Source organism: Haplochromis burtoni, unplaced genomic scaffold (genome assembly GCF_018398535.1).
Source record: "Haplochromis burtoni strain Fernald_Lab_line unplaced genomic scaffold, NCSU_Asbu1 Contig_245, whole genome shotgun sequence".
In the NCBI taxonomy this organism is placed as follows: Eukaryota; Metazoa; Chordata; class Actinopteri; order Cichliformes; family Cichlidae; genus Haplochromis; species Haplochromis burtoni.
Window position 1 is genome coordinate 388,710 of NW_024582606.1, and position 23,266 is coordinate 411,975.

At 41.2% G+C, this 23,266-nt stretch overlaps 1 protein-coding gene across 17 annotated transcripts in view; it reads left to right on the forward strand.

Moving 5' to 3' along the window:
• The window catches only part of foxp1b (forkhead box P1b), a 145,707-nt gene that overhangs the window by 63,804 nt on the left and 58,637 nt on the right, over positions 1-23,266 (forward strand). For all 17 annotated transcript variants that reach the window (XM_014340590.2, XM_042227142.1, XM_042227146.1 and 14 more), the window contains one exon: positions 2,285-2,454. In XM_014340590.2, the coding sequence (XP_014196076.1) occupies positions 2,296-2,454 (159 nt within the window). In that variant the 5' untranslated portion in view covers positions 2,285-2,295. The remainder of the gene's footprint in view (positions 1-2,284; positions 2,455-23,266) is intronic.

Genomic DNA, 23,266 nt, shown 5'->3' on the forward strand with positions numbered 1-23,266 from the left:
TTTGCATTCATTGTAGCCTTCCTCTCCTTTATTGTGGGTCACTAGTTTTGCATACATTAAAATAGCCCCGCGGCTCATTCTCTTGATTACTTTTGGAGATGCTGTGCATTTGGAAATTTACGCCTTTCCGTTACAATTATGAAAATTTTTGCATGGAATGACAGTGCATGTATAATAGCCATTACCCCTCCCCCCCTTATGTAGCTTTAGAGAGGAAAAAAAAAGAAAAAGACAGCTCTTTTTTTCCCGCAAGTGGAAAATATCTTTTATTTGAAAAATAAGTGGGGGTGAATAACGTCAGCACATGGTTTATTTCAAATGGCATTTAATTTCGCCTGAGAATGTGTGTTTCTAATTGGTGTCTCAGAAGGGGAGTTGGTGCAGGCAGGGGCCTGTAGATGGAGTTGTGGCTGGCTGGGTCCCATCCCACAGTATTCCTCTTGCTCACTCCTTGTTTAGAAAATCCCATTATGGAGGGAGGCTGTGCCAGACTGGAAGGGTGAGCCGGGTCAACATCTGTCTGGAGGGAGAGGGGGGCCAGCTCAAGCTCCAGCCCAAAGAACAGGCCCTGTAGGCCGGGCCCAAGCTGCTCAGACAGGCCCCTGAGTGTGGGGGCGTTGTGACACACAACTGAACCGGCACAGGCCACAGTGTCAGATGACTCATTCAGTCATGCTTCTTGCGAGGAGGGCTGAGAGGAAATGTAAACTATAATGCTCTTTGGAGTTTGCTTTGTGTTCTGGTACAGTTTTAGCTCCTCTTAGCCCCAAACTGCTGCTGATGATAGTGAGCTACGAGCCTGCCCCTAAAAAAAACTGATTTTGAAAGCGCAGTTCTCCTCACACCACTGTTTATTTTTTTAAATAATCCCATTTCTAGATTATTATCTCACCTCTGCTCTGTAAATATTCTTTTGTGACAAGTTGTCAACCCCAATTTCCTGTCTGTCAGCCTGAGTGTGTGTCCCCTTGGGTGTGTGTCTGTATCTTGTTTAGATGGGATCTCTGGAGACGCTGTGCATGTGTACCTGAGCACATATAAACTCAGACTGGCCTTCCTATTACATGCGTTAAATGCAGCACCATAAATCTGCATTTAGTTCCACTTTCACATTCTTTCATGATGAGGCTCAGTGTTTTAAAGGCATTTATTCTGCTTCATATAAATAATTAATCAGCCAAGTTAATTTGCTTCTGCCTGACTTGGTCAGCTTCATTAACTGCCCTGGAATTGGGGGGATAGATGCATTGCAGCAATGAAGCCTGTGACCAGCACACAATAGCTGTAAATCATTCCACTGATTTGAGGAATTCAGGCACAGATATGCACCAGTGTCACTGGCACTTATCCCTAGAGAGACAGAGGGGGTGTGCTGGGATAGATGGCATGTCTGTCTGGCTTTTGTGTATCCAAAAACAAAACTGAGGACATATCTTGTAAGCAAATAGCTGTGTATTCACTGATTGCTGCTGCCATAATTTTACATAAAGCGTGCAGTGGTGCTTAAAACGACTGCCAGTGTTTGTATTTTACCCTTTTCAGTTAGATTAAGTTATGAAAGTCAACATTTTTTTCCAATGCAAAAGGATTTATTTATATTCAGACCTGTGTTTTGGTGTTAATTGAGCACCCCTCAAGGATTTGACTGTTTTCGTTCAGCCTCAGATTGGATGTTTCTCATGGAGATCCTTTGGCAGGCCTCACACAGTCGCTCTGTTTCCCATTAAAAAGCCATTCTGCCGTGGTTCTTCAGGGAGCCATGCAAGTAAATATATCCATTTCCATAGAAAGTGTTTTGTTTTGGAGGTCCAGTGTTTTCTTGGGCTCCTCTGCTCTCACTCAACGCAGGTTGGGTTCCTCTACATGTGTGCCGAACCCCAACCCCTCCACCATGCCCCCCCCGACGCTCTCCATATACCCTATACTGAAGGATACAAACAAAACCCACTCGCTTTTCTCCTGCCCGGTATGGACTTGTCATCTGTAAAGGATCTGCACTGGAAAAGACAAAACAAAGGAGCTGTTCATTACTGTGTTTAGAGGCAGCCTGTGAATGCGTGTGTGTGTGTTTGCCTCATTGCATATGCTACACGCAAACAAACAAGACACGGGGAAGCACAAACCAACAGGGAAACCTGCAACAAAAGTGAAATTGTGTGGGAAGAATATGACAGATGTTTATAGTTTGGCCCACAGTTGAAATGCGACCTCATTGCAGTGTGTTTTAACAGCTGCTTCTCTCTGTCTCTGTCCCTGTTTTCTCTTCTTCTGCGCCTTCTCTCAGGTTTTTAAGTCATGATGCAAGAATCTGGGACGGAGGCAACGAGCAACGGCCCAGCCAATGAGAATGGAGGAGCGAGCGTGGAGGGAGTACCCAGAGAGGGGCGACCAAAAAGTGCCACGCCGTCAGTGGAAGTGACTGCAGCAGATTTCCTGCATCTCCAGCAGCACCAGGTAGACCATTCACACCTGTCTTCACTTTATTAAGCCATGTCAACAGCAGGCCGATCCGCCTCTTAAAGTGCCTCTTAATATTTAATTCCTCCTCAAAGTACATCTAGTTCATAAACACATTATTATTATTATTTATGTATACTGAGGCCCCTTTTTGAATATTTAAAAGACGAGGAGTGCTCTTTCTGTGTGATTGTTTGGTTGCAAACGTGTTTATCGTAGCATGCAGCATCTGCATTTCCATCAAATATTTATTATGATGTTCTGACATATTTTAAGTATGTAGGTGCCACAGGATTTTGTAGACAGTTAAGGAACTGTGACATCCAATTGGATGACAGCGTTTTCCTCCGGCTCATTGTAAACACACCTCACACTCACAACTAATGCCACACTCTGCTGTACTAACCAATGAGGTGAGGAGACAGACGCCGGCGTTATCGTCAGTGAAGCCGAAACATTTTCACCATCTCAGACTTGAGGCAAACAGACAAGCTCTTTCTGTTGGTGTCAGCGTTATGTGTGGCACACGACACTGCGTTTAAAGAAACAACACTGAAAAGATCAGTGTGTCTTCTACTATCTTGGTCTTTGCGACAGCACAACTAGGGTTGTTGTCAGGAGCTGTTTGGTGATGATGCACGGCTCTGTGCCGCTGTCTGTTGTCACAGCGCATCCATCAGCATTTTTACAGGGAGGCAAACAAAGCTGTAGCATGGAACAAGAGGGAAATGGCATTGTAACACATAGAGCTGAGCAATAACTCAGTATTATCATTTATCATCTTTGAACACAGTCATCACGGTGTTCTGATGCTGTGATATTCGGCTACTGATGAACAGTTCTGTTTTTCGGAAATGATGGGAACATTTTGATAATAGGACAAAATAGCTTAGCCGTTTAAAGAGTCATTGCTTGGCATTTTAGGTGACGTTTAGACATAACATAAATTTTATTGTGAAATTTCAGATGTGTAGCTCAGGTTTCACTTCAGCAGTAAGATGACCAGGGCTTTTGCCAGGAACTTTGTAACACCAGCTATATGCACTTATAGCACTTTCCCCTCGCTATAATGCTAATTGCTGATCATGTGCTAGCACAGGCAGAACAGCAGGGGTACCAGTCTGTAGCTCTGCACACAGGAGGACAGAGATACTGGAGGATTTATTTCCCAGTACCACCGCGAAAGGGAAACTACCATGTATTGATATATCAGAAGGGATGTTTTAATCCATGTAAGCATTGAACAGGTCAAATTAAATGAAGTCATAACGTTTGCATGATTCTTTACTACAAATTTTAACTTGTTTAGCATTTATTTATCTGTAAAATCAGGAACAATAAGTCACTAATTTTACAGGAGCTTTTGGGCTTTGGACTGGCACAACCCTGTAAGGTCACTATTTGTCAGTAGTCATGTTTTTGAATTGTTTAAAAAAAGTTTGTTTTTTCCCTTTTTATTGTCGAGTATGGGTGTATGTAAATATAATTAATTGGTCAAACATACACTCAAAGCAAAATAATGCTTTAGGTGTCGTCATCTTAGAAGTGTGGTGCTTGTTTTGGTGCAAGATGCCCCTGTTAATTCCATTTCCTCTTTGTAAGTGGTAGAAGAAGTGTTGATTGTTCAGTAAGTACAAAGGATGAGTCAGTGTGTGTTCTGATTCTCAGCCTTAGTCTGTGAAGCCTTTAGGCCTCTCCAGATCATCCCCACTACCCCAGCTAGACCCCAGACCCCACCTCCCACCCATCTTTTTTCCAGCTCCGAACGAGCATGTCGTCAGTGAGAAAATCACAGCCATACTGAATTCATTACTGCAGTAGTCACACAAAACCATGGATAAAATTTCAATAACTGCAGGCCACAGTTGAGTAAACAGTTGCAGTGAAACTTAATTCCTGTTGACTTTTCCTTCATTCTTTGCCAGGGGCACATTCTGATTCGCTCTGCAAAGACAACAGGGTTACAACTTTGATAAATGCGAGGCAGGGGAGAGGGAGAGAACGGGCGAGAAAAATGTCATGGATGTGCACTTGACACCAACAAGGGATGGAAATAAAGCCTTCCCACTAGAATAGAGCCAGTCGTCCAAGCATGCTCCCTGTTTTCAAGTCGTCCAAAAAGAACTATTGCTCTCCAGCATCTGCCCTGGCATTTAAAGAAAGGAGAAACCAGCAACTCTCTCCATCCTGCTTCCATATATTGCGGAAACATTCTCTCTACTGTAGCAAATGCGGAAATAATTCTTGGTTCATGCCGTTTGAACAAATCCAGTGGTTAATTTGTGTGGCCCGCATGCAGGGAGGTGTATTAATTGTTGCCTGTGATAAATGACGCGCGGATGGGAACGAAGGACGAGATGTCTCACTCTCAGCTCCTGGCACTGGACTTTGATAGGCTACTTACCATGGTAGTGTTACTGGCAAGACAGGCAGGCAGTCTTTTTATTCTCCCATTAGCCTAGCCGAGGATTTTCCCTCACGCACCATGAACCATGTTAATTGTCCCCGGGGCATTACGATCTTCACTCAGTTACTCGATAACTTTTTACTTTTGTGACATTTCACAGTCGTTCTTTTAAGTTTTATTTGTGGCTTGCACTAATATGCCTCTAACTGACACACTGAGAGTTTTTTTTCCTGCGTTCTTTGTTCTCCACAACACATGCAAGGTGCCATTACCCCTTTAGGTGACGCAAAAATCAATCTAAAATGTTTTCAGACTCAAAGTGCAAATGTCTGAGAGTCCCTCGAGTGAGCCGGAACAACAAACCTGGCAGTGGCATATCATTTATTCTTATTAGGGAACATAACTATGAAAGACAGTCCTCATTAATAAAGATGGGGGATGAAATAATTGTAATCTGTTTGATCATCTTGATTCTGACAGGGGAATTCATCTTGTTGACTAGTCAGATTTGGGGGAAGTGGACCATAAGCTTGAATTAAGCATGTCTATTAGTAAGTCAAATATTTTTTTAGGGTGAAAAAGGTGTTGCGTTTCTTCTCTTTTTTCCCCAAGATGCTGTTGAAATTCAGCCGATTTCTCTATAGGAGGAACTCAATGTCCTGTCTGTTGTGTTGTAATAGTTAGACAACTGGGTGCCCTTGTAAACATTTGTTGTGCATCTTGTTGCTGTGCTCGTTGTGTTCACTGTTACCCATGTATTATTAATAAATGTCTCTATTATAGCATGTGCAGTTTTTTTCTTTTCATAGCACACGCGTCTGCACCCCTGAACCACACTGTTTATTTGCTTTCTGTTTTTGTTTGTGTTGCAGAAGTTGTGGTTTTAACGTTATCCACATGAGGAAGTGAAGATACTGCAGGGGCGAAAATAAAACAAAAGCAATAGTATGAAAAAGTTTTGCAATAACCTGTTATGTGATTTGTGATTTAAATGATTTTGCAACAGGAAACGGTGTTGTGCAGCTGTAGTTATCACATAAATGCACGGTGACAGTAATATTCTCAAGGACACCCTGTTAGCTCTAGAGCTGCTGTCTTCACGATATTCACATTTCCTGTGATGTGTGGTCATTTTCAGCAAAGCATCTTACCTGTTTAAACACACGAGTTACTCTTTCGCTCTAAATTTGGTTCGTGTGATGCAACTGTAGAGCATTAAATATTAATATCCTGTCCTTTACAAGAGTCCTTTTAATAAACTTAGGCTGGTGTTCACACGAGAGAAAATACCTAAAACAATGATTAATAACTGCTTTTCTTTTATTGCATGCACATCCATCTAACATACCCTGTCCAACAAGTGCTTTTAAAGATTTTCTACATATTGAAAGATAAGACCGGCTAACTACTTCTTTCGTTTTCCTCCTCGCTGCCTGTGTGGTTGAGATGTCTTTCGTGAGGTTGACGGCCATAACAGTGGCCACAGAAAGAGCTGAGTGGGCACACATCCTCTGCTTGCATAATTCAAATCATACACTGTCCCTTGTGGGGGCTTGTGAAGGTGGAACTGCAAATCTTAACTGTTCTCTGATGGCCAAGTGTTCCATGATTAGCCTTGCTCTCCCAGTACGCACACACAGACGTGAATAGTATATATATGCTCACGTAGAATGGAGTTGCAAAGGTCAGGCCTTTAAGTGTAGGACCTGCTGGTTTTGGGCGTCCAGTCCACATTATGGGCTAATGGTCAGACTGAGAGAGTTAACAGCACCAGGTCAGAGAGGAGGCCAGAGAGCATTTTCTGCCTCAGATCTCTGCTAATCGTATGCACTCTGCAGCAGAGCTGAGGGCAAAGAGAGAGCGTGCTATGCCCAGATTGAAATACATACACTGTTACACAAGAAGAACGCACCCTTATCGCTGCGCCTTTGAATTGAATTCCTGCCAGTATCTCTGTATTTGCTCTACAGCAGAATAAGATAGACGTGTGCAGTGCAATGCTGAATATTTCACATGAATGACAAAGCCGTCCTCTCTGTGTGTGTGTTCTTTTTGACCAATCGCTTCGCTGCAGTATAGTGGCTTCGTGGTGCAGAGGTTTGTGCATCACACTGAAAGGACACTCCAGCATCTCTAGCAGCTCTCACGTATCTTCATGTATACTGTTCATACTGTCACAGGAGGCCAAGCAAAGGCTCGGGCTTATTGGAAAATCTGGCAGAGAGGATAACATCAGTGTTATGACACTGCATATTGCCCTAAATTGCTTATTGGTAAAATGATAGTGCTCGTCCAATTTGAATAATTTTATGGAATCCCTCACAGAACAGTTTAATTATGTTATCACACAACTGGCAACATCTGTCTTTATACCACAGCACATGACAGTTTTATTACAGGCTGAATTTCTTTGCTGGTTCTGGCAATTGATGTGTGATCTGATTAATAATCACACAGATGGAGGTGAAAATTGAACAGCAAAGCGTTGCTATGTGGGAAAAAAAGGGGAAATAATTATTAAAGGAAAAAAAGCAAACTCTCTGTCTCTGAAAATATCCTGACCATTTTTACAAACGCTCGCACTTCCCTCAGTGGAAGTATCTCTTTTTTTAAACGCTTTTACACACATTTATAAATCTGAAAACAAAATGTGTTTAGTCTAGGTGCAACTTTTCATATCCTCTTGTCACCCAGGTTTTGTTAGTGAGCTTTCAAGAGGTAAACCACCCAGCACCTCATTTTTGGCTTGTGGATGCTTTCCAAAACAGCCTATGAACTCATCCATTTTGTTGAGTCTACCTCCAGCTGCTGCTGTCCGACTGACAAGAGATGAAGCGCAGGTTACATGTGTGCTGAAACCCAGAGTTTAAAATAGTTGACTGTTGCTTGGGTCGACATCCTGTTTACACACCCTGCCTATGTGGGCAGCAGGAGGGGGATTACAGGAGTTGTTTGACATTGTGGTAATCAGAATGGCCACACTTAGAAGCGCACACACATTCAAACACACTCGCTCGTCTTTCCCTGTAGCTCAGAGGTTTGAGGGTTTTTTTCTTTTTACACCCACATAAAATAAAACATGTTAATGGAGCCATGTCAAAAGTTGATTCATGGTAAATAATGAAATTTTCACAAAGTCTTTTTGCATATGTTGGACCTTTAAAATTGCTATTAGAAAAGAAAAAGACAAAGAATTAAAAATATATATATAAACTTAAAAAAATTAATGACATACACTGAAAAAAATGTTACTTTGAATCAAATTACTCTAATGTGTTACAACTAAATGTATTAGTTTTACTCAGACTATAATTCTGATTTAATAAAAACTGTAACTGTGTATTTAAAATAAGCCAAAAATATTTATTTTTCCAGAATCATAAATGTACATTGAAACAAACTAAAAAGATCATTTTCTGAGTACATTTGTTCTGTGGACTCTTCGGACACTGTAATTTTGTTACATGCAATTTTATTAAGTTCTTTCAACTTTTTAGTTAGTGTAATAAAATAGAGTTTCTACTGATACATAATTAAAAATTGGTTTCTTATGTCCTTGTTCAAAATGTTACTTATTTTTATTTTTACTCCACAGAATTAACTATAAAACAAAAGCGAGAGCTGATTTCTCTAAAGTAAAACCAAGGTTTTGTCACAATCAACTTGCTAGAAATACAAATAAATTCTTCTTTGAAGGACCAGATTTATTATGGTATGTTTAAAAAAAAAAAAAAAAGAAGTTCCCTTTTATGTGCAAAAAAAATACAATAAAAATTACAAAATAAAGCAATGAAGACTTCAGTTCTATTTACACAACAGCTGATAAAGAGAAAGAAAAACAAAAAACAGACCAGATGAAATGAAGCAAAACTGATTTCCCTACCCAGCCTCCACCCACCCTCACCAAACCCCTCTTTTTAAAACCTTTTCACCTTTAAAACATGAGATAGGTAATGCAACAGCCATTAACATTAACAATGTTTCTAACACTGTGCAAACAGTGGCTACTTAAATAAAATGAATATGACAGACAGAAAAATCAGATACTGTGGTTCTAATTTCTAATTTCTCTCATATTAAAGTCTGTTCCTTCCCAATACAATCTAACAGAAATCCCTTACACTTCCCTGGAGTGTATCTGAATACAAATGAGCTATAAAAGACAAACAAAAAAAACCACAGAGTCCACTTGTCTCTTTGGCTGATCTGATGCTTAGAGCTTGACACTGACACTACAGACTACAGGCTTTTTGTTGATTTTTTCCCATGGTAAGTGATTTTTAATTTAGTTAACATGAAATAAACACCTTCAACCCAGAAATCCCAGTTTTCTGTTGCAACAATGTAAAGCTTCGGTTCAACTAAATGACACAGAAGCTTCACTTTTCTCAGTGTAGACAAGAGAACCAGTTTCTCTTATCACTGGTATTCTTATACATTTAGTAATTTAATGGTGAAGATATTCATCCATGCCATAAAAACGCCAGAAAGCCTTTTTATACTTTTCCAGATTTTATAGGTAAGAGCTGGTGTTAGTACAGGCTGTTTTTTCCTATAATTCATCAGGTTTTGTGTTTGCATCTGTACAAGGAAGACAGGGTTGGGATTAATTAATCAGCAAACCTCTCTAAACTGAATGACCAAATAGGTTTCTTTTTTATAACATGTTAGCAAGATAATGTTGAAAGTGTCTGATTCAGAAGTGTTAGCGGTGTTACTGACAAGCTGGATGTAAACCCGGGTTTTGGACTAAACAGATGGCCGAATAGTATCACGATCCTAACCAGATTTATGATATTAATTGGGTGCATCCTCAGTCTTTAGTTGAAACACACTGTTTGTCCTAGTGGAAAAATTGTGGAATGTTGTCAAGGAAGTGTGGACGTACAAATGCCTCCCATGTAAATGATGCAAGTGTATGCTGGTATCATTAGGAAGAGTGAAGTGGCTCTCATTGTGTGGTGCCCGGATCATCTTTGATGGCCATGGTGTGCGTGTTTGTGCTGAAGTGGGCAACTCTAAACTTTGAGCAGGTGTCTGAAGCAGCTGGCTGGAGGCAGACAGGGAAACACGTCTGCATAGGTTCAGTATTAAATGGCTTAGAGAGAGAGAGAGGCCTCGGCTAGCCAGAGGACTAATGCATCCTCAATGTTTTATTTAAAGTAGTGCCAGCAACAGCTTCTGAATGCTCCACATCAACATGCACACACAAATCATTGCACACGGAAACACGTGCACACACACACACACACATTCAGGCAAACAGAGTAATTTAGCACTGTTTAGCTGAACAACTTGTGTGTTTAGTGTTGTAAATAAGTAACCGTTTTAACAGGGCCTCAGGAGGCTGTGGTTGGGAAAGTACACGCTCAGACATGACTAGCTTTAATGGCCATTGTCAAAACACAGTTTAAACAAAACCCTTTCTTCACCCGATTGCAATGTTTACATTTAGTTGAATAATAATCCCGTTTTAAGGAGATGCTGTTCTTTAAGGATATCCAATCTGACCCAATTTATTAGGGATAGACTTAAGGATGCACAATTCCTCATGGGAAAACATTCAAGCGCAGTGCCTATTCATTTTTAATGAGAGCACTACTTTAAAAACTTCATAGAATTAATATGTATCAGTGAAGTCTTTCCTGTGCAGAAAACTTCAGGGTAATTAATATTCATAGCCTGTGCTTGTTAACACCCCCAATGCTTGTGCAATGTAGATCCAATTAACATAGAATGGACCCTAAGGATTTGGGCAGATAAGGGTTAAATGAGCTATTGAAATTGAAACCGGGACTCTCCCCTTTTAAAACACTTATTTGTTCCAATAATCCTTGTTGCAGATTAAGGCATTTTTTGGGTGTGCAAAAGATGTCTCTACAAAGGTAGAGTTGCCTCAGATAGAGTCTGTATGTGCATGAAAAATATTGATGCACGTGCATGTATGGATGCATGTTTAAGTGCATGTGCATGTGGAGGTGTGTGCACGACACATGCAAGCACGTGCACTTGCTTGTATACATGTATGCATAGGGGGCATCCCCTTACACAGCCGGGCTAATGTGAAAAGCCTGTAGTGAGCCTGACTTTTATATCTTATTCATAATCTCTTGGCACAGTGCGGGTAATAGACAGCAGTGTTCACCCTTGGCATCTGGCTTCAAGTCCTGGTTATACTGGGTGACAAAGGAGGAAGTTCTAGAGTTCTAACAGTAGCTAGGTGATTGCACAGTAGCAAAATGCCACCTGCTGCCATTTGTTGGCACACAGACTGCAGATATTGCTCCCTGGAGTACCCTGAAACAACTGTGCTTCCCAAGGACTCAGTATTTAAGACCAAGTCTAAGCTAAATGATAGGAGGTAAGAAGAATATTCATGGCTTAAAAAGAAGTGAGCGCAGAGACCGTTCATTACCTTAACCTCTTAAAGTTTTGCTTTATTTTCACCAAAGTTAATATGACGACCTGAAAAAATCATGCCAGGGAAAAATTATCAGTGAAGCAGAACGAGCACAGATGTGTTTACATTGAGGAAAAGAAACTCAACTACAACTATAATCTGCTTTTAACTACATGAAGTTAAGCTAGGAGATTTGTTTCTTTTGACTGGACAAGATATTTTGGCTTTAAATCTGTAGCGTGGTTTGGGACCCAGAACCCTAATGATGACATGATCAAGGTTGATTCGTCAGATGTTTGGAACGTTGCCGTCAGAGCCACGATCCAACTGTTTTCACAGGTTGTGATATAGTCATCATGACAAGAAGACTGACCTTTATAATAGATAGATAGATAGATGTAACCTTTCAGTCAGCACAGCACCAATGCACAGTGTATACTCCTTGTTTCTGTTATATGTTAAAAAAGTTGACAGCCATGTTTTTTGCACGGAGGGTAAAATATGATAAACTACCAGTTCTGATGATCAAATGAGCCTTCATTGAAGCAAATATCTATGGACAGCCACACCATGCATAGGTCTCTTGGAGTAAATTTGATTGTTTGACATGTATTCACCCATCAAAGTGTGTATGAGTGATTAATAACAACCCCCTGTGCACGTTCAGCGGTGACATGGCCTCTATTTGAGAGAAAAATGGTACAGGCCGGTATTCACTGGTGAATAGCTGTGTACCATTTAGAGAATGAAATGGCATGATGGGATGTCTTGTCATAAATAAAAGTGATGGCACCTCGGCATCCTGTGAATGACATGTGCCATAAATACTTAGCCAGGCCAGAGACAATGGTTCGAATAAATCCTCGCACAGACCTTTTCTCTCTATAAAGAAAGATATATATTATTTAAGTGAACTATGAAAACAAATGTTTTTTCCCTCCCTAGCTGGTGACAGAGAGACCTCCAGGACAATGGGTGCTGCACCCTCTCTGTGGTCTCTGATACGCTGTTGTTATTTGCTTGTTTACAATCTTTGACATGATGTAATGGGATGGCTGTGAAAGTACTAGCCAGTAAATGGCACAGAAAATAAGACAGTCCTTTATGTCTCCCTCCTCTGCTTTTTTTCTTTGCTCCCTCCCTTTCCCCCCCTTGTTTTTCCCTGCAAACGGGAAATATGTTCTGCATTTGACTGAAGGAACATGAGCCTTGAATATAAGTGACTGTTTTTTGCATTAGGTACTCCCTGGAGGTAGGGGGGGAAAATATCATGTCCCTGCGTGAAATGTGAATGTGAAATCTAGCAGAAAGAAATATTTATGACCATTTTCTGCTTGATTAGAGCTGGATGACATGCCTTAGGAGACAGTGAGTGGACAAAAGGCAGCAGCACTGCTTCTGGGCAGATGTTAAAGAAAGAGTTGTTTAAGGAGGACACCGTTCTGTCCGTGGACTGTCTGTGGGTGGGATGGGGGGTTTCGGTTGAAGCATGGCAGGGGAAATTGAGTAAGGCCAACAGGAGCGTACTGAGAAGCCCATGATCCATCACGGGTCTTGTTCTCACTGACACGAGGAACACAAGTAATTTCTCTCAGATGGCCAAGCTAAGTGTAAAACCTAAAACAATAGTGTAACTGTGGTTCATTGAGAAACAGAACTAAACACGAGCATGATTTAGATGGCTTGGCAACAATGCACGCTTTAATGTGTCAGTTACACATTTAACTCCTGGCAACAATTTATTAATCCATTTAGGTGAGCTGGGATTTAGTCCAAGGCACACTCAACTGTTTGACATTACTGCCGTGTTAGACAGACATGTGAGTTTGGTTTTACTGCTACTGTCCAATTCTTTAAATCAGAATGCCTGAAACTAGTAACCTTTACTCAGGTCTCAGTGCATGTTGTGCACTAAAACTCTGATCTGGATTCTGTACTCTTAAACACCGAAGCTGTTTTAATTCACGGATTCACATGTAAAACCCCCCTGTTATTTAAAAATATGTATTTTTAACCAGGTTAACTTGTAACATTGACATATTTGGAAGTCTTGATCAAAACTGCACTTCTTTTCATTTAAAGTAAATAAAAATCTATCTAGCCACTAGGGCTGTGCGATATGACCAAAATCTCATATCCCGATATAAGAATTCTGTCGTCCCAATAACGATATAAATCACAAAAATGTGACATTTTCTGTAAATTCTGTGAATCTCGGGCAGCTCGACTTGCGTGAAGTGTTTCCAGCTGCGCGTCATGTAGCTGGAGTCGAGTGTTTTAACCGATGCATGAAACGATACATTTTTAGACATAAGTTGTAACGGCCGCCGTTTTCTTTGTGAGTATTTATTACACGGCGTGCTGCGGGGAAAAGCCTGTTCTAACGTTTGAGTCTAAGGTTTATTTTTTAGCACCTGGCGGCTCTTTTTTACTTCTCATCCGTAAATAATCTGCATCTTTCACGTGATTCAGTTTATTTTGAAAAGTCTCAACAGGATCTTGAGCTTTATTGTGAAAGGTTTAAGTGGAACATAAACAAGCGGACATGCGATGTTGCTGTTGCTAATGACAACGCATAAAAACAGGCGCTGGTTGTCTGTAGTGTGGTTATATTAAATATAAGAGAAAGAGAGAACGTTAAGAAATTAATATAGCCACTACAGTGACCATCAGAACAATGAAAAAATATTGCCGTAAACAGTTTATTTTGTGACACCACGAAACAAACGATAGCATAAAATTAGACGTTTTTATATCGTCATCCGATATATATCCTTATATCGAACAGCCCTACTAGCCACTGATGGAGCCCCCACAAGTTCCATTTGTTTCATCTGTAAATATCAAAAACAACCACTCACAAAATAAAAAGATGTATTTGGGAGAATTTTAAAGAGGGCCTTCTTCACCAAGGGTCACATGGCCTGACAGGCTTCCAGCATGTTGTTTGATGCAGTTGGTTACGGCGCTTTTGTAGATCATATGTCAGTTGTTACTCCAAACAGAAATAAGAGATATTTTTTAAATCGCATGTGTGCTGTAGTTGATTTGAAATTTAAACACACAGTGAAAGGACTGTACATCAAAAGCAGTCTTTTATGGGAAACCTTAGGCAGTAGTGAAATTTTAGCTATCGTTATTTTGCATATTACATTATTTTATTCTGTTTGTTCCTTTTCAAAAGCTAAAGTGCCACTTAAAAACTTTGTATTGTGTGGGAATATATCAAATAATGTGGTTTTGTCTGCACAGTGGCATATTTTATATTCAGTACATTATATTAGCATGCAAGATCTCAAGAACTTACAGCAAGACTTCTGGCTATTTTGTTAAATATAAAAAAACCCTCAGTGCTCCTCCTTTATGACACTTTAAGTAGTTTGATTGTGTGTTAGCATGTGTCATCAAACAAAAGGTGGCCAATATATGACACAACTTCCTGGGTGATAAAGGCTGACAGAGTTGTGTAATGTTTTTGGTAATTAACCCACACACTCAGTATTTCTGTTCCAGGAAAGAGAGAGAAGCATTTCTGTTTGGCAGCGCATCAGGACAAGTGCCAACATATAAATAATCAGTTAATTACAGTATTGACGCAATTGTCTTGGTTGCACAAGCAACTCATCTCTGGCAGCATATTGATTGTGTTTAGATGAAGCCCGTGACAGGGGAGATGCTTCCCCCTCTTAAAGCCATTTCCAATGGATCACAGAAGTACAAAATTGAGAGTATGATTAATTTTTCAATTTCTCTCTGCGGATATCTAATAATTGTGCCCATAGATAGCCAAGGGCTCTTATTAAACATTAACATGCAAAAGAAAAGTTAGAATCAGAAAGATGGTATTTTGGATTGAATAATGTAAAATATCTGTAGGGCAACAGAGAAAGAAGCAAACTATTCCAGGTTTATTCTTCAAATGTTTTCCACCACTGCAATGCCTCCTCCTAATTACTGAGCTCTTATCTGCACACTCGACACTATATTTATTTTTTCCTCATTGCTAAATGCAAATTTCTTTAACCTTTTAATAACATGTACATGTCAGTAATTTTTAAAAGCTATCATTAGAAATGTCATTTGGACTCGGCTAGGATTGTGTTTTTAATTGGTATGTAACTCCACTGGACAGACAAGTTTTTATTTTTAATTCAAGTTTCTTATAATTAATGCAAGACTTTCCCCAACATATTAAATGTTTGGCTCTTTGATCTGCTAAAGGGAGTGTTGGTGAGGCGCGCGGCATCTTATTAGAATACATCAGCATGTTATCTCCCTGCTTTGCAGCAGAGAGACACTTTGCCTTTAAGAAGTGGCACCTTACAGGAGGTTCCACCTTCAGGTCTCGCTCTGTCTCCTTCTGTTTCTCTGTGTTTCTCCCCGTGCTGTCTCCATCACTTTGCTCACTTCCAAATAATATCATCATCATCTCAGATAGCTGTGGCACAGGAGAACTGCATTTGTTGATCAGATCTGGCTCGGCTGACGCCTCCTCTCCTCAAGTACGGGGATGTGCGTGTAATGCTTGCCTGAACCCGGCCGTCGGCGGCTGATTGAGTGATTCTGCCTGTCAAAGAACAAGATAACCGCATCAGTAAATACTCTCCACTCCGCGGCCCCTCACCAACGTCCCACCACTAGCGGGAACAGAGGTTCTCTTCACACACATTTCCAGCTCGTTGTTATACATGTATACACTGTCCTTGAGTTCATCCACTCATTGTCTAAGGCTAAGTTCACACTGCAGGCGAAAGCACATCAAATCCGATTTTCTTGACCCATATCCGATCATGGTATGACAGTATGAACGGCACAAATCCGATATTTTCAAATCCAATCTGGGTCACTTTCATATGTGGTACTGAATCCGATACATAACCGATGTTTTAGAAAGCGACTGATGTTTGAATGGTCATGTCGCATTAACTGCGTCTTTTACGTCACTGACACAAGACAGACGCCAATTATCAGCACCGGAGAAGACATCGCGAACGCTTCCTGGCCATCCAGTGTAGCTTTTAGGGAGACAACGTTGGAGAAACGTGAACATTTTATTTGTACTGTATAATCTGCAGATTCTGACAGAAATCTGTAACTATCCTTTGAAGCACCGCTCCTCTAAAACAGCAATAAGGATCATTATTAGGTTATCTACATTATTATGTAAATAGCAAAATAACTTAAAGCAAAAATTGGGAAATGTAAAGTCCGAAGTCTTTATATTAAGGGCCATCAGTCAAACAATACTGTTTGGTCTGGGTCTAAACAGAGCGCGTTGTGTGTGACATCTTCTTTTGCGCATGCGGGCCGCTTTGAGCGTTCACACTAGAGCGCGTTTGCTGTCGCATTTTATTTGTAGAGTGAACAAGCAGACAAAAAAAACGGATTTGATCAAAAAATCTGAATTGAGCATTAAGACCTGCAGTGTGAATGTAGCCTAATAGAGCTTTGAAGGAGTCACACAAAAGAGAATTTCCTATTTTAACACATAAACAGATTATTGCAGCCCTCTGCCTCTCCAAGGGGACTTCTAACTCAGGTTACAGTTAGTTTTTCTTGTCATTTTGATGAGGTCTCTAGCCAGTATCACACCACCAGATTCCGGTTTCACAGTGTGATCTTTTGATAGCCCCCCTCTCTTCAAAGCATCACCAGCATTGAAGATGGATTGAATTAGCGATTTGTGGTGCATTTATCTCGATCTGAGAGTAATTTAGTGCTCTCTGTCTTAGCACTCAAGCTCAATGAAAACAATAAATGGTGTCCTTATCTTCCAGAGTGAAATCAAGATAGGCACAGGAGGCTGTGAGTTATTTGTGGTTGATTTGGAAAGAAAGGAGGGACAGGAAATGGACACCCCTCTCACATTACCTCTCGCCATAGAGCAGGAGAGAGGTAGAGAGACGCTTTTTAATCAGCAGAAAGCTGTGCTTCTAATGTAAAAGTGTCAAAGATGTGCCTTAGCCCTGCAATGAGTGAAATCTGGTCAAGCCTTGTGTTAAATTGAAAACGGGGCCGCTGGGATTTGAAGGTGAGGGGACAGGGGACTCCATGGTAGCAGCATCCTGGTCAATTATCACAATCTCCTATGCTCTGTTCCACTCTTGAGGCCTTCGCTCCTTTATTTGGCTCCACTACACAACCAGGATCACAAAGAAATATAGTAAAAAAACAAAAACTAAACAGCTACAGAGTACATTATTGATCAGAAGTGGCTGTTTTTTAACATTACATTACTCAACTCCCAGATGATAGCTCGTTTTTGGCATTGCATTGCATTTCAGCTGCAGGTGAGTCCAAGTCCTGGTTGGCTCATAATGGGAGAAAAAAGTTGCCGTTTGTACCTGTAACAGCCCGTGCCTTGCCTGTCAGAGCATCACGCTTAATACTCACTACAGCTGCAGGTCCAGGCATATCCCAGCAGCCTCTCTGGCTGGAGAGAAGAAGGTTCGCTTGCTGGCAGCTTCTGCCTTTTCGCTGACTTGCCACAAGTAAAAGAAAAGAAAAGAAAATTAAGCTAGAGAAGGAAAAAATGTACCACCGCTCTGTTTATACGTGCATGTGTGCAGTCTATTTTAACCACCTGAGCAGGAGCCAGAAAGCCAGCACTTGCCCCATATTTTCACCAGATGTTGAGGAGGGGAAGGAAAGCCTCGAAAGAGTCTTGCAATCAAAATAATTATCTTTATGGGTGGATGTTTACAAAGTGTTAATGTGATATTCTGCAGGCAGGCTAAACTGAGCCTGCTCTTTGATAAATGCCCTTGTCTATTAAAAGACCAACACTTCTGCTTTATATAGGCGCAGTGCAGTTTATAAATGTCTTTACAGCTTTCTTTTAGAAGAAGGGGAGAATATCTAAAGTGAGCCATGATTCTCCTCCTCTGTCTCACCTCCCCCCTTCCTCCTGCTGTGAATCATAGCAGACGGTACAGACATGAGTGGATGCGGCCTCCTTGATAGACAGTCAAAGAAGCAGCTGCAATGATTTGTAGCCACGGGGCAACAGTACTGCTGTAACCTGTCCTCTCGCAGCACATATGACATGGAGGCATACTGTAAGTAGAAGCGCCTCAGCAGATTTTCATCATAATTCATATTCCACAAGATCAAATTGTGATTTCTAATTTGATTCTTTTTTTAAACCCTTTATTTATCACCTGATTGGGCAAAGCAAATTGAAATTTACACTATGTAGGCTGACATCTAATAGAATTCCCACATTTTGCTTCGGGGGAGTTTGTTTTTAGAGCATATTAGCTTTGCCGCATTGTAGCTTGACAGACGTTTTCTCTCAGGAGTCGATGTTTAATTTGAATAATCACAAAAAGTGTGTTCGTTTGGTTTGCAGGGACATCAGTGTCCCAGATGAATAAAGAGGTAAATGAGGGGAAGAAAACAGGTAATTATGCTGAACCAGTAAATGAATGACCCACTGACCCTCAATCCTAATTGATTTTGTACAGACAAATTGTTTTCTTTAATTTTTTTTCTCTATCGCCCATTTTGATATGTTTTTGTTAGCTGTCTTTTAGTTAGCTTTATTTAGATGTAATTAATTGGGTATGTGAATCAAGAATCAAATACTAGAAACAGGGAGGGAGGGAAGCTGTGTCTCCTCCATTTACCAGCAGGGCAATTATACTTGGCAGCTCGTACTTTGTGAAATGATGTCATATCTTGGAAGAAGCGCAAAGACTTCACCTCCCTCCAGAGTCATTTTTCCCGCAATGTTATTTGTTTGTTTACTGTTTAAAAATCATACGTGCATAACATTAACATACAGTTGGCTATGTGATGGAATAGTGCGACTTCTAGATACACAAATTATGCAAATTACAAAGTGGAGGGGGGGAAAAAAGAAAGAAGTGTGCAGCAGATGTGTATATTTCAGAAATCGCTCTGTTCTGAGAGCGCCTGCCCTGGGTCAGGCCATCAGCCTCACAATCCCTCGCAAATATGTGGCGGTCATTGAGTGTACGCCAAGTTACAGTGTAACAATACAGGCACAAGTGGACCGTCTGGGTGATGACATGTGCTACTTTGCATGTAAATTCTTTAGTGATTCACCTCCAAGTGAACCCACTGAGAGCGATTCTGGCGCTGGCTTAAAGACAGAGGTGTGTTTTTATGACTAGGTGAGGCATGTCCTCTCCAAGGCCCTCAAGCACTGTATCCCTCTACCCTCCCCTTTAATCACTGTAGCAACTGCTCTCATAAACTCCATGAGCTGTGTATTAGTGTGCATGTTTGGAAGCCTGTTTGTGTGCGCGCGCGTGTGTCTGAATGTCCTGTGTATGTGTCCGTGAGCATGTGCCCTTCCTTGTTACCCCATTTTTAAACTTAATCAGCAAAAATAAAGCCATTGTAAGCTAGCTCATATTAAAGAGGTGATTATTGGTAATAAATACTTTTTATACATACTTATTACAGAGGCAGTTTTCTTCTTGCGCTTAATGAGAGTAATTTGATTTGCTTGAGAGATTACAGTTTCCTAGAATTAATGCGGCAGTCCCCATTCCAAGATAGAGTGAGATCTAAGATTCTTCACAGGTCGTGTGCTGCTAGATGCACCCCTCTCACATAGCAGCTAATGGAGTTGAACAGCAGTCTGTCATCCCCCCGCCCACCACCCCAGCAGCTCTATAGCCCACATGCCCTTGGTTCCTGCAGTGCTTGTTGTTTTGGCTACTTCTGCCTCCTGCTTTTTACTTCTTATGCATGCCAGCCACTACTAAGTAGCTCTCTCTGAAAAACAGGAGGCTAGTGATTTATTGTATATATGCAATGCTCACTCATCAATGAAAATCCAACATCTGGCAAAAATTATTCACCCAATTGCACTAATTCAAATGATGCTCCAGTTGCATCAAGAAGCTTTTTTTTTTTAAACCCATAGTTTTTCTCCTCGTCTGTTTCCTCAGTTTGACTTTGTTTAATATTTCCATCACATGTTTATGTAAGCCCTTCAAGCTTAGTGCATAACTTAATTTGAGTTGTGATCATCTTCTCTTGCGACATTTATTGAAGCCAGCAGCCTGCAGGTTTCAGCGCCTAAGGCTGAAGGTGGCTCAGGCAGATTGAGGGCGACCAATTCTGTCACCACATTGCACTCTGCATGTTAATTAAGTTTAAGATGGTTGAGGAAAGTGCTTACACTGAAAGCAATGAAATGACTTGTTAGTCCATAAACACTCCAAAAAAGGATCAAGTGAAAGGGAATTTGTAAACCAGAGTTGTGAGCTGGGAACTAGATGCTCCTTTGGCCAGCATGGGTGATCGGTCTTATCTTTAGTGATACACAAGTGCATCTAAGATTTGTAGATTTAAATTAAAATCACCAGAGGTTAGTTGTTACCTTAAAGGTGAAGGAAACTCTAAATCCTCATTTAATTAAGCAAAGAAAAAGAAGAGAAAGAAATGTTGGTGCTGTAGAGCTTGCCAACTTTTGAAATAGCACCAAACATTCTGTAATTTCCTGGTTTAAATGCTCGGCCCTGAAGAATCGCAGTTGTTTTCTCTCAGTTCTGAATAGATAGCTCTACTGGGTTTCAGTATAGTTATATGACCTCCAGGATCATTAATCAGCTAGTTTACATTGGAAGGTTGCAGGCAGATACTTTTAGGTCCTGCGGTTAATGCGGACGGGCCTCTGTGAATCAGTTTTGTTCCAGCTCATCCCGCAGACGCGCAATCAGTTTGGGATCTGTTGAGTGTAGAGGCTCGGTTCATGCCTTGATTTTTCTTTGTCATGTTCCTCAAGCTGTTCCTGATGGCAGCCGCCTACAGCACATTATTCTTCTGGGGTAGGCTCCAGCCATGAGGGGAGATGCTGTTTGGTTGGCAACAGCGTTAAGGTGAGTGGTATATGTCAAAGTGACAACCACGTGAGTAACAGCTTATGGTTTCCCAGCATAGCATTGTAGTCTAACAGGCTGATTAACGTTTCACTTCACTCGGTAGCGGTATTAATGATGTGGCTGTTCGGTGTTCATCAGCAAGGAGTCTACCAAAACGAGAGAGTGAGGCACCAGAACTGGCAAACTTTTGTTTCTTTCATTCCATTTACCTTCCATATCTTCCCACCAAGTCAATGAAGGTTAATAATTTCTAGAATAAGAGAAAACCACCGAAAAAAGTGAGGCTCACCATGTGTCACATCATCTGCCTGTGAGACTGAAATACATTACAGTCCAGTGTGACGGGTGATGTGTCTGGACACTGCTGGAGATTACTCCTCTTTATGGCCGGGGCAATCAGATTTTTTTCCCTGCTTTTCTCTTCCCTTCCTTTATTCCTGGCGGCATAGGATCATATTACCCATCTTGGAATGACTTCAACAGAGACACTGCTATTCCCAGGGAGCTGTCTCTCCCCGCTGCAACTAAATCCATAGCCAATTGGACTGGCCTGTGATTTATAGAAAATCTTCTCCTTCGGAGGAACTTTCGTTCAACACACACACACACACTGGGAATTCTCCCTCGGCAGCTCATGATGTGTTAGGTCTCAGGTCAGAGCAGTTCAAGGCAGTGAGTGCCAGTGGGAAAACATGTACAGTCAGAAACTAGAGAAATACTATAAAGGCTGTAGTATGGTTGTTTAAAGCAAGATACATAAAAGCTTATTTACTTCAAGAAGACAGATTGTAGTTCTAGTTTCTTAATCAAATCAACAGGATGCTCGCCTGCTCTTTGGCCGCTTGACATTTCCAATCCATCTTCAAGGGAAGAGTTAAAAATTTGCTGTAGGGAGTGTCACGCTTGTTGTCTGCTTTACTGATTAGTGGGATTATTCATCTACATGAGTTGCTTTTGCATCTATTCTGAGTTAATCAACATGCCTCGTGGTCTCGGGCCCACAGAGTGGTCAGCAGTCAGCACGGGCCGTCGGTTCAGGCCCCGAGCGCTGTGACCTTCCATGACTGTAGCAACTCATTCTTCCCCTCCTCAAACTCCTTCTTGTACTTGTGTGCAGAATACATTCATCTATATTCACCACAACTAAATTGGAAGATTTAGGGGTTTTACTGGTCGTATCTCGCGAGTCTCGAGTGTATCGATAATGGTGAGTCCTCCGTCTATGAGACCAGGGCAGATAGAGCTTCCCATTCTAAACAATATCATTCGCGCATGATAAAATCTGCTCACAGTATTCTAGGTCTCACGCTGGGTTTTGGAAGCACCCATTTTCCCAAGCACAACACTCCTTGCTACAAAGTGATGCAACACTTCCAACAAAGATGCAATCGGCAGGAGTGTGTGTTTTCTAACAGTCCATCTAAAGTACCCAGCACAGTTGGCACGCCTCTGCTCTTTTCCTCTCACTTTATCAACTCGGGGGATATTATTGCCGATTCAGTGGTGGGCATCCTGAGGCATCATATGCTCAGAACACAAAGCTAAGGTCAGGGGGAGAGGAAGTGCTGAGATCTGCCCGTTGCATTGTTCCCAGGTCGTTTGCGCTTTTGCCTTCTCTTTTTCTTTACTCTTTTTAGCTTTGATGATATCGACTTCTCACTCTCGTACTCCTTCTCTGTTTCCCTCCATCTGCTCCTAAATGACACCTAAGCACAGGCTCTTCCTCCAACTGATGTCCCCATGTGTGACCTCACTCCTTTGGAAAAGCCATTCGCAGTCAGTGCTGAAGTAGAATGCTGAGCTCTTGGTGGGTACACATAACAGAGACTGTGACACGCGGCTGTGCGCTGATAGACTTTCCACTGGAGTGGATTAAATCAGCATCAGGCTAGTGGAGCTGATTACCTCAATATGAAAATGCAGTATCTTAATGGTACATATTTTCATGAGGCAGCCCAGTTGCCTTTCATTTTGCGGCTAATATGTCTATTCTTATGAGTCATTTACTTCTTTAATTACCTTTAGCAGCAGATGCACAATGGTGTATTAATGTGAATGATTTTTACTGCCACTTTATCATACTGAGCCTGTGAAGTTGAAAGGCGTAATTGAGGTGGAAGAGCGACTCATGAGAGAAACAAT